The sequence below is a fragment of the Podarcis gaigeae genome (assembly GCF_964106915.1).
Source record: "Podarcis gaigeae genome assembly, chromosome: 3".
NCBI lineage: Eukaryota > Metazoa > Chordata > Lepidosauria > Squamata > Lacertidae > Podarcis > Podarcis gaigeae.
This window is the reverse complement of record NC_139680.1, coordinates 88,589,668-88,602,014: the sequence shown is the minus strand read 5'-3', so window position 1 is coordinate 88,602,014 and position 12,347 is coordinate 88,589,668. Positions and strand designations below refer to the sequence as shown.

Sequence of the window (12,347 nt, the reverse complement as noted above, 5' to 3'; positions counted from 1 at the left end):
AATACATGTCATGAGCCAAATCAAATCAGCTGTTGCAACACTGTCCCAATCTCAGTTTCCTTAACTGAGAGTTTCAGTCTTCTGGGAGTCAACCAAGTAAAGTTCCCTTTCAGGGTTATGTAAACCCTTCACTTTCCTGAAGTAGATTGCAACGGGCGTGTAATATCCAACAAGCTGCAGACAAGTTTGCCTAGCACCAAAGAGAACAGAACATGTTGCTGCAGATCCTAATGGCTAGGAGTATCATATAACATTCGACTGCCAATCTGAACAGAAGCTGTTTGTCCATCTTTTTGGCAATCACCCTGATTATCTCTGTATGCATAAAGATGTTTCAGGGGAAAGGAAAAAAAGATCCTAGCAACAAGGTTAGAATGTCCAGCAGTCAAGTTTCATGTGCAGTATTCCCGAATTATGTGAATGCCATCTCATGGTTGACTCATGCTATCAGCCTCTCACTGTCCACCTCATCTGTTTCCAGAGGGGGAAAGAATTTCTGATCGTCCATTGAGGGAGGGACAGAAAGCCTCTCGAGTCCTCATCACACCCCTGCCCGCCAAACTGGTGAAATGCGCTATGAGAAGCTAACTACATAAATCACTGCACCCTGCAGATAAGCAGGCAAACAGCTGCCATCCCTGGATCAGGCTCAGCGTGGGTGGAGAAATCTCTCTGGGAACTTGTTTTGAAACAGAACATGCCTTTCACCTGTCACGCTGAAATCAAAACGAGGGTAAGGAACAGGGAAGAAAGGATTCTGCCCTGTCAAAATGGTCACAAGAATGTGAGAAGAGTCTGTTGGATCAGGACAATGGGCCGTCTAGTCCAGCATCCTGTTCTCACAGTGGCCAACCAGATGCCTGTGGGAAACCCGTAAGCAGGATACAAGCCCAAGAACACTAAATCTTCCTGTGTTTTCCAGTCACTGGCGTTCAGATGCATTGCCCCTTATGTGGAGGCAGAGCATAGCCATCATGGTTAATAGCCATCAATAACTCTCTCCTCCACAAATTTCTCTAATCTGCTTTTAAAGCCAGTCAGGTTGATGGCCATCACTGCCTCATGTGGGAGAGAGTTCCATGATTTAACAACCCGCTGCATGAAGGACGTTCTTCAGAATCTTCCAACACTCGCCTTCATTGAATATTCATGATTTCTAGTGTTATTGGGTGGAGGGGCTCTTTCCCCACCATACATCATTTTATAAAGTTCTAGCACGTCATCTCTTATGCGCCTTTTCTCTAAATTAAAAAGCGCAAACCACTGCAACCTTTTTTCATAGAGGAGTTGCTCCATCGCTACAAATGGTTCAAAGAGTACGCGCAGACTACAAAGCCACTGCTTAAGGGGGAATACAACACCATAAAAAACATGCTCTCTCTCCATTTCCCAGTCAAAGGAACCACCAAGCCTCCATCTTGTTACAATTCAGCATCAGCATATTGGCCTTCATTCATCCCTCCACTGCATCCAGACTCTGATCCACAACCTGCACAGCCTCTTCTGACTCAAATAGAGTTGCTTGTCAGCAGCACAGTTATATGAACAGTACCAGTGACGAAATGTGTTCATTTACATTCAAGCAAGAACTAAACATTGCATGTAATACAATGCTTTTTTGGGGAGTGGGGAGAAATGTCAGGTGTTTCCTTCTCCTCCCTGCATTGCACTCTATTTTCAAGCCAGCAGCTGGTAACAATATGGAATGTGAACAAGGAAATGCACACAATGGGGGGGGGGGTCACAAAAGGGGTAAGTGATGCATTATCAGGGAAAGAAAGACCAACGCAACACAGGAACACCATTATAAGCAACACCCTTTTTAGTGACAGTATTTAGTTACAGCCTCAAATTCTCTCTGATTCTGCTCCAAAGGGCAAGATGAAAAGTGCTACAAATTTTCCTACATTCTCCAGAATGAATTTGCTAGATTTTCCAACACTACTTCTCCTACAAGAGGGATCAAAAAGTCAGGAAACAGTGACTGAAACAAGTTTGCCTTTGTTCACTCTTCCATTACTTAATCAGCATTCTCAGAGAACCAAGTCAAAACATGTGCATTTTCCCACCCATCCCAGTAGCAATTTATAAAGGCTTCGCTCTCTTAAATATTACTTGGCTAAAAAAAAAGATTAACAATAGCATCCAACTATCTGATTGGGTTGCCCCAGCCACTCAAGCCGGCTTCCAACAAAATATTAAAACGTGGAATGCAATTGACATGAAATGTTACTACTGAGCTACAAAAATGACAAAGTGAAAGAAGAATTCCAAACAAAGATACAAAAATTTAGAATAGAGAAAAGTTTGCACATCATATATGTTCACTTCTGACGTTGCTTTCCATATTTTGTCATAAGATGTGTTACCTTTGTAAGGTTCAAAATATGCAGCTTTGAATGTCAGAAATGTGCTTTTTAACAATGTCAGTATATTCAGATGGACATGGGTGGTAAATATGCATCTGACTATCTGGACACTGTAAAGGACAAACTGTGGACATGTAAAGTTCTCCATGCCCCTACCCACAACCAATGATGTAACAGTCAATGATGATGAACCAAAGTCGGAAAAGACAGAGCTGCATCAAGACACAGCTAAGATTCACTGCATAGCACAGATGGGGAAGAGACAAACTGGACCTGCCATTTTGGACTGTTGGACCATGTTCTCACAACAGATGCCTTAAGATGCAAATCACTCTCCATTTTTCAGTCAGTTTCATACACGTGTCAAGAAAAATAACATGGGGGAAAGCCGTTTTGTGACACTGAAGGTATCAACACAGGTAAGAAATACAGCATCTATTGCTATTACATTTGGCAATATTTACCTTTTGACTTTGCATTTTTCAAAATGATGCTAATGAGTTCTGGAACATCAAAGTAGGCAGCATAGTGCAAAGCATTCATGTTTGTCCAACGGCTCCTCAAATTGATATCTGCACCCAAGTCAATAAGTTGGGAGGCAAATTTGGCGGCAGTCTCAACATCCCCTGCAAAGCAGATTTTTGAAAACGGCACTTTATAACTGGCTTTGTGGTTATTTAACAGGCTGTATCAATATGTTAGGTAATTGGACATCATGTCCAAAGATTGTTGGGAACTTTACAGCAACAGTTATGAAGCCAAGGCATTTGAAGCAAGATGTTCCTTGACAAGACAGATTTAAGGACTAGTCAGGCAGTTATTGCCTTTGAACACAGTTAGGAAAATAAAGTGCAAGTAAGCTTTACAGGACTTCCTATGTGCACTTGCATGGGGAAAGCCTATATGTGGCTTTTGCATTCAGTTCTACATAGAAGTGGCTTCTCTGTAGGATTTTTATGACACGTCAAGCAGCTCAAAATGCTTTGATTTAAGGCTTAATTAAGTCTTGGTTTGCAGAAGTAAGAGAAGGGGCTGAAATATCCTTTGTATCTTAAAACAGGAATGATGGGACATGAGCTGACTCACAATGAATCATATTCCCTGCCCTGCACTGGGTATGATGGCACAGGGCTGATACACAACCACCCCAGGCAGAGTGGGTCATTTACTCAGCGGCACAATGCCAAAGCACATCAAACCAGAACACTTGTGCCAAGGGAGATATGCTTGTTGGCTCGGATATGAGTAAGACAGGTTTAAAGCAAATGCTCTAACTCAAGTGGATCATGAGTCGCAGCTCTAAAGCATGTATAGACACACATACACAAAGTCAACAGAGACCGGGTTAGAATTTAAAGCATTCGTTTTTGAATGTCAGGTGATTTTAGAAAGCATGTATCCACACTGCGTCCTTCCAATAGTTTTATTAATCATGTTTCAAGATCAATTCCAAATGATATCACCTGCATTGTGTTTAATCACCTGCACTGTGTTTCTAGGGGAAAACGTGTATCAAAAAGGGCTATGTAGAAGGTCACAAAACTTACAGAGACATAGAATAGGCAAAAAACAACAACCCTGGAAGTGAAAATCTGATGCTTTCATCTTAGAGTATGCTATCTTTGGAAGACTTGGCAAGAAGAAACAACAAACAAGCACACTACTGAGTACAATCAAAGAGACGTGACCATATAGCTTCCAGGCTCCACTTTTCTGGAAGATTGGGTGATTATGCAGATACTCAAGAATCTCCAGAGATTTAGGAATGGGAAGAGGAATCAGGCACATTTCCTTAATAATCTTTCATTAACTAGTGAAAACCATCCCTTTTATGGCAAACCTTCAACAGCATTGTTCATTGCTGTTTTCAAAAGGCTGTTGCTTGGACTTTCTGCCGATTCAGTACATGCTTTTCTCAGCTGCTAAAAGGTTATTGCTTAACCGTTACTTGACAAGTTCATGAGATTGTTCTTCTTGCACATCTTTGAGAACTCTTCTGTGATCAAGAAGCAGCTTAGCAGTTTTAATATAGCTAAATAATATCCCCACGGGGTATATGGATAGCCTCAAGGATACAGCCCTCCTCAACCAGTCAATCTAAGCACAGTGGCAGCACAGCCAGTGGAAAAGGTAGAGGAACCTCTCCTTCTGCTAGAAAGACAGCTGGCAGTGAAGGTCTCAAATTGATTCACTCACCAATACCATGAGCCCCTGACTTGCATGTGTAATGCAAGAGAGTCATGTCAGTCAATCCATCTCTGTCATTCACATTGCAGCCTCTCTTAATGATCTGCAGAAATGATAAAACAGGACCATATATGATGCAGCTATTTAACCTAAAAAGATCCCAGTCTCACGGCAATGCCTGCCAACAAATTTCATCTTAGTACATTATCAGACCAATTTGGTTATACATTTCACAGCAACAAATTGATAATTAATGGCTTATTGTCATGTTGTTGTTGTCATTATTATCATTTATTACATTTCTATATTTCACTTCATCCAAAGATCACAGGGTGGTTGACAACATCAACATTAACAAAATCCTCTCCTTTAATGCATTCACGTTATGCTACTGTTAGCACTATCTTGGGTACAGAAATCTGCTTTACACAATGCTAGACCCTTGGGTCCATCAAGTTCAGCATTGTCTATACTGAATAGCAGTAGCTCTCCAGGGTTTCAGTAGGGAACTTTGTTATCTGCTAGGCTTATGAAAGCTTAGGAATATATGCTAACACCCAATACGCTTTTTATTTTATTTTTTATGAAATCTATAGATCTCTGTAGAACTCAGGGCAGTTCACAGCATAAAGTTCATCTGTAGATCTAAGGGCAGTTCACAGCATAAAAATACAAGATAAAATCCACTTTTGTGGTGCTCACTCACTTTTAATGTAATACCAAGAATTCAAGTTTTTATTTTAACAGCTGAATTTCTAAGCCCAAAGCACCGCAGAGGTGATGCTATTTTGATAACATTAGCTCTCAAATAAAAGCAGAGTGAGTTAGTTAGTTCCACAAAGAAGTCAAGGCACACACACAAAAAATACCTTTCTTTATAAATCACCCTATATTTCTCACCTCACTCCCAATGACATCAATGTTCTGTTGAACTTGGGGGACCCATTGTCTTAAGATAGCAAATAGTTCAGACACAGATGTTTTGGGGTTGAACAGAATCTCCTGACATGCCGCATCATTAGGATCAAAAAAGGAGAACTCTATGGGAATAAGAAAAAGTAGGTTGAGTTTCTAAATGCCCAACAAATTTGTGAACATGATGTACATATAAACAAACAGTTACAAATTCTCTGACTTGATGGCAAACACTGTAGCTTTGTTATTGAAAAGACAAAATATAAAGAATATCCACAAAATAGAAGCCTCACATATCAACACATAATTGTTCTATACAGCATAGTTCAGGAAAAAAGAAATTACTTCACAGGAAGAATAAACTCTGGACCAAACTACTGTTGGGCAGAGTTCTGTGTAATGTTCCCTCGAACAGATTTTTGCTTAATGAAAAAGTAACTGTTTGAGGCAATGATGATGTCTCTTGTGGACATTATTTCCTCTAAAAATAGCCCTCAACGTAGTTCTTCCTATCTAGGAAGAAAAGCAAAAAGTTTTGGGGTAGGCAGTTCTAAGATGAAATATAATTTGCAGTGAAAGCGTTAAGCACTACTCCCATTTTTTTTGCTCTGGGCTTTAGTCTCAAGCAGCTGTTTTGTTTTGAATCTTTTCAGGAAAATATATATATGAAATTGCATGTAGCAAGTAGTTTGGTCCTCATAAGAGTTGTGTGCCTCTCTGCAAAATGTGAAGTTAATTCAGCAATCATTCTGGAATACTGGGCTACAGCAGCAGAGCGGGGAGGGGGGGGTTAGGGAGGAAATCTAACACACAAAGTTAACTTATATAATAACCCAGAATAATTAGCATCAGAAATGAAGCCACTCATCAGAAACCTAGCTTAGCCTAATTAATCAACATTTTGCTAGCTATTGAGAATTTACAGAGTTTGCATAAGGAATAAGCAGTAGCAGTTCCTTACTTCTTAGTTAACTGCATCTGTTTGTCAGTTAAGAAAATTTAAGGATGTGGGTTAAATAAAAACCTATTGATGTATGCAGCATTGGAGTGGATAAACAGATCAATTTATTGGCGCTAAGAGAGCTGTACAGTTGGAATTGGTTTTATTTATGGTACAATTAAACATTTTTAGTGACTGCACAGTTAGGTCAGTCATCAGGAAGGCTATTAACAGGTAAAGTTTGAGAGCTAACCACCCTTATCCTTGGCCACGCAAGGAAGGTTTTTCTAATTAAAACAGATTAGCTTTGACAATTGCCTTCTTTCCTACATGAAGCAGAGCTTCATACATTGGTAAGGTGCTGAGGATACAAGAAGAGAAAGAACGACCCCAGTTTATAATATGCAGTTTCCCAAATGTGGTCAGCTTAGGGAAGAAGAAATAGAAAAGAGGGGCATGAGCAATAACAGAGGAGAAAACAGCAGCTACTGGCTCATATTAAAATCTTTTTGCAAGCATGAGGACAGACCAAGCAGTGACAAGACCAGGAATGATGAGCAACATGGGGTATATGCATCTGCATTACAGAAAAGAGCACATGTCCCTGGTTGATATGGGCAGGCAAGCAGATGAGGATTTGTGTGGAGCAGTGGCAGGTTGACCACGATGATTCAAGCTCTGGTTTGCCCAATTCTGTCTTTGGCAGGTGAAAACTCACATATATCACAGCCTTGTAAATAAGTCTGTGAAAATTATCATATTTTTCTGTCTATAACACGCACCCATGTATAAGACGACCCCTAATTTTTTGAACTCAAAATTAAGAAATTAAATTGTTTAGCTTTTTTAGGGGGTGGGGGAGGTCACTTCCGCCAATCGCTCACCCGCCTGCTTGCCACAGTCACTGCTGATCGCACACCTCGCTGCAGTCAATTGTCTACTTGCTCGTCGCCACCAACAGCCCATCCACCCACTTGCCACAGCCGCCAATCGCCTGCCCAATTGCCACTGCCAATCTCCTGCTTGCTGCTGCCATTAATAATAATAATAATAATAATAATAATAATAATAATAATTTATTATTTATACCCCGCCCATCTGGCTGGGCCTCCCCAGCCACTCTCGGCGGCTTCCATAGAAACCAAAAATACAGTAAAATATCACACGTTAAAAACTTCCCTGAACAGGGCTGCCTTAAGATGTCTTCTGAATGTCAGGTAGTTGTTTATCGCTTTGACATCTGCTGGAAGGGCGTTCCACAGGGCAGGCGCCACTACTGAGAAGGCCCTCTGCCTGGTTCCCTGTCGCTTTGCTTCTTGCAATGAGGGAACCGCCAGAAGGCCCTCGGCGCTGGACCTCAGCGTCCAGGCAGAATGATGGGGGTGGAGACGCTCCTGTAGGTATACTGGACCGAGGCCGTTAATCACACATCCCCCCTCTGCATTCACTATCCGTGTATAAGATGACACCCAATTTTTGCCTAATTCTTTTTTGTCTTATACATGGAAAAATACGTACTAGCCTGCTTCTCTTTCATTTTTCAACATGTCTCTATTAGTAGCTTGCACTTCCATGATTCCCACAAGGGGAGGGGGGAAGTCTCGTTCTCAATGGGCAGAATGGAAATACAGGCTGAGAGGGTGCAAAGCCTTCCACTAAGCAGACTGGTGCAAGAAGGATCGGCTCTCTGCTGGCCCACTGCATTTCCATGCTACTTGTGAAGGAAGAGGTTGCCTCCAAACTGGCAAAATTTTGTGGGACGCATTCAGGCACATACCGGAAATTAAGATTTGCACAATGAAAGTGTATCAAAGCACTCTGTCACCCTGATACAACAAATATATTTTATTAAAAAAAACTAGGACTCTCCACAGGTAGGGAGACGACAGGGAAATGCACTGAAAAGTATGGGATGAATGATTAACAAGGCAACATACAACCACTGTGCAAGCAAATCAGGATAAACTCAGGATGCACAACTTTCTTTTCAGGACTAACTAAGGCATTTATTCCCACAAGAACTTGAAGGAGAATTAGCTTTAAAAATGCATTAATAGTGTGCCAATCAGTGTATTTGCCTGCAAACGAAAGAAGGTTCATATGCTGAAGATCAAGCGGGCTTGTGGGGAAAAATTGATGTTTTTAAAAATTGACATTCAAGGAACATATGCTGAATTGAGACAACATTGAGATATACTGCTGTGCCTACTGGGAAAGCCCTGCACACTGCAGAGGATCAGTGAAATAAATACTGAGCTGACTGACAAGCCCTTTTATATAGTTTCTCTTACTACCCTGACTAAAGGCATTCTACCGTTAATGTGCTCATGAGTAAGACATCTCCTTCAGGATGAGCTAGAGTCGAACTGCCTCTCACAGAGAGCCTTGCACTGGAGAGTTCTTAGAATTGTGGAGTGACTGCACAACACAGAAAAGAGGGAGCATTACAAACATTCACTTGAAAGCAAACAGGCTATTCAACTGTCAAGCAAGCACAATGTATATAATTTGGAGAAAGGTTTTTTTGTTTTGTTTTGTTTTTTAGTCACTACTTGAGATTTCTACAGTAATTAAGAGCTGGATCACTTGTTCTAACACATCACTTTGTCACCGCTGATTAATGCTTGTACTTTTCAAAGTGAAAATCTACCTGGCAGCATGCTATTTATTTCAGGTGGGTACAATCCTTAACCAAGCCATGAAAACTTTTGGCTTGCAAGTTCTTGATGGATGAATTTGGCCATGCATGAAATATTAGTCTGAGCATGTTAGTGCTCTGGCTTCCCCACAGTTCTTGCTATACAGCCTTCAATTAAGATTTTGAAGAACAGGGCAAAATCAATAAACAAGACCTTTGTGTGATGAATTGTCAAGGTGGTTCGCCATCTTGTCAGCCTGGTCTGTCAGTTCACTGAAACATATTCAGGAACTGACAAAAAAAAATAAGGCAACTCTATAATAAATAATATAATAAATAAATAAATATAATAAATAAAAAATAAGGCAACTCTAGCTAAATAGAGACAATGTGTGCTGTATTTCGAATGAGACTGAAGCACAACCTGTGGGCACTCAAGCTCGTGTCTGCGCAAGCATGTTTAGGACTGCACTAGCAATAGATTCCAAGAATTACTATTTCTTCCAAATCCAAGAATTTAATACTATGCACAGTCAGAGATCTTTGCAAGAAGTTTTAAAGTAAACATTGGTGCCTGAGAGCAGCTTTCTTTACACCAGAGAGGTCCGTATCATACTTATTGTTTTCCCACACAGCCTTGTGAATTGGAGCCACCTGTAAAAGTCATGCCATAATTGCTGAGGTATGGATCATAATGCAGTTGCTGCTGTCATATACAGCAATCATAGCCCACGAAATCTGGGTAAGGAAATAGCAAGTCCTAGGAGGCCACCTAGACTAACTCTCCTAGTAAGGAGAGTTCATTACTAAAGCAATGTTACCGGCCATAGTTTCTGTCGCTACAGAAGAGATTTAATTCTAAAGAAATCCAAGCAGCAAACAAGCATTCCCAGTGGGGACTGAACACATTCTTCCCAAGTGGTGGGTTTAAGAAGGGATTAAAATTTAGCAGCATACTGCAAAGATAGCTGTTGTGCTCATGGGTAATTCAAATAACCCTGCATCATCAACCCTGCTTGAAATGGGGATGGCCCAAATGATGATATTGTGTCTCCTGCAGCACCTAGGAAAAGGAAAAATATGTTCGGGCATGAACCTGTGACACGCAGGGCCAGAAACATGTACATAACTTGCACTGCGGGAAGGGATGTGTGCATAAGAAAAGGGTTGAGGCCCTGTGTGCACATTTCAATTTGACGTTGGTAGACAAGGATACAGAAGGTGAAGAGAAAAATACAACTAGGACGATGACACAGAAGGCACCAATGGCGTCCTCCCCATTAAGAGAATACTAACAAAACCTTGGGAAATAGGGGAAAGGCGGGGGGAAATAAAGCCTGCTGGGGCTATTTTTAGAAGGCATGGAAACTAGATGCCTCACTTGGCCAAGTGAAGGAAACTGAAGGTCAGTGAACTTCTGTTTTTCCTCAGGCTATCACAGAGCTGTATTTGTGGCAAGGATTAAAATGAACACATACAGGGCCAGCTTGAAGCATTCTTAATTCATGTGCGCTCACATGAAAAACACACACATACCCTTAATGCAGGCTATGATGACCCAATAAGTATACAAAAGTGCCCCATCTGTAAAATGTTGAGGCATATACAGTTTCCAATGTGCCCCTGCTATAATTTTAACTTAATGAATGGGCTCTGGCTGAGGCAGTCACCCCACTGCACTTTTTTCTGAGCAGGCATCTCCCCAGTCTCTCTATTCACTACATCACACAACTCTTTCACACATAGTGTCATGAATGCTAGCCAATAGGCTCCTGTGACATTTCCACAAATATTTCACACAGCACTCCAAATAATATAGATGCCTCACACCAAAATATTGCTGTCTGAGTGCTGGGAAAATATCGTTTTGGAAGAAGTGTGTTACTTTGGAAGAAGAAATCTGCATCGTTTATGCATTATTTGCATAATAAATTGATTGCTTGGGGAGACTGTAAAATTGATTGTATTCTACAGCATCTAGCACATTGATTTGATGCTGATTTGACACGTTTTAGATACGGGAGACAGATGAGACCATTTCGAAATGAACTTTGTTTTTCAAGTTGAGTGCATCATTCCAAAATCCATCTGCACGCATCTTCCTCAACTCAACATTCTGATAACAGTTGTTACAAGTTATTCCTTTCTATAAATATGCTTACCACATTCAGAAGGCATCGGTGCTGCAGAAACAGAATAGATGATTGAATCTTCAGAACCCGGAATAAGATACTGGTATCTTTTAGTCAATGGATCTCCTTCTATGGAAGGGTCAGGAAGATCCTCTATGGTCATCTTCTAGAAAGCCACCTTTAACAAACAAACAAAAAAGAGAGTTCCCTCAACGATGTGTTATAACGTCTATTCAACAATGCAGTTTATACTTCTATTGCCAAATATGCACAAGATTGTAATCACTGAAGACTCTTTCTAGCAATACAGCACTAGCTACCACTACTTGCTAAAATACTGAGTGCAATTTATTATTTGTTTAAACTACATATAATTTTTTAAATCCCTAAGTCCTATATAGCAATTTGTTGTTTAGTCGTTTAGTCGTGTCCGACTCTTCGTGACCCCATGAACCAGAGCACGCCAGGCACTTCTGTCTCCCACTGCCTCCCGCAGTTTGGTCAAACTCATGCTGGTAGCTTCGAGAACACTATCCAACCATCCCGTCCTCTGTCGTCCCCTTCTCCTTGTGCCCTCCATCTTTCCCAACATCAGGGTCTTTCCCAGGGAGTCTCTTCACTTCTCAAAATATTGGAGCCTCAGCTTCAGGATCTGTCCTTCCTTAAGAAATCAGTTTCCTTCCTTCAGTTGTTTTAGCATTTTGGGGTTTTGTATATAGCAATACAATATATAGCAATACAAAACCCCAAAACGCTAAAACAACTTAAATTTCAGGTATGGCAAGGGATAACCACATTCCAGAATGTAGGACAACAGTGGGAAAGGCCCCCTTTTCAGGTCACCCTCCCCCCCATGAGCTCAGGGGTTGCATAAATTAAGACATTCCACATATATGGAAAATATTCTGAACTCCAAAGTAATTGTATCAGCTCAGGAATTATTTCACCACTCCAAGGTCACATCCACACAATACATTTAAAGCACTATGATGCCTCTTCAATAGTCATGGAGAATCCTCAGAAAGCTAGTTTGTTAGGAGTGCTGAGAATTGCAGCTCTGTGGGGTCACCCTCAAACTATAGTTCCCATTATTGTCCTTGACTGTTCAAGTGGTATAATAGCATTTCAAATGGATGATGCAGGTGTGATCTAGGTCACTAGAATTC

At 40.9% G+C, this 12,347-nt stretch overlaps 1 protein-coding gene across 4 annotated transcripts in view; it reads right to left on the bottom strand.

Annotated features, from left to right (window-relative positions):
• CLIP4 (CAP-Gly domain containing linker protein family member 4) overlaps nucleotides 1–12,347 on the bottom strand; it is a 37,304-nt gene that overhangs the window by 19,808 nt on the left and 5,149 nt on the right. For 3 of the 4 annotated variants that reach the window (XR_014562515.1, XM_083732365.1, XM_083732367.1), the window contains exons 2-5: nucleotides 11,212–11,359; nucleotides 5,457–5,596; nucleotides 4,566–4,659; nucleotides 2,834–2,995 (exon numbers count right to left, since the gene is read on the bottom strand). Coding sequence is in view for 3 of the 4 variants with exons in the window: in XM_083732365.1 (XP_083588491.1) it covers nucleotides 2,834–2,995; nucleotides 4,566–4,659; nucleotides 5,457–5,596; nucleotides 11,212–11,344 (529 nt within the window). In the remaining variant the exon portion in view is untranslated. Of the gene's footprint in view, nucleotides 1–2,833; nucleotides 2,996–4,565; nucleotides 4,660–5,456; nucleotides 5,597–11,211; nucleotides 11,360–12,174; nucleotides 12,342–12,347 lie in introns of those variants that run through there. The other variant, XM_083732366.1, reaches the window with a different exon arrangement.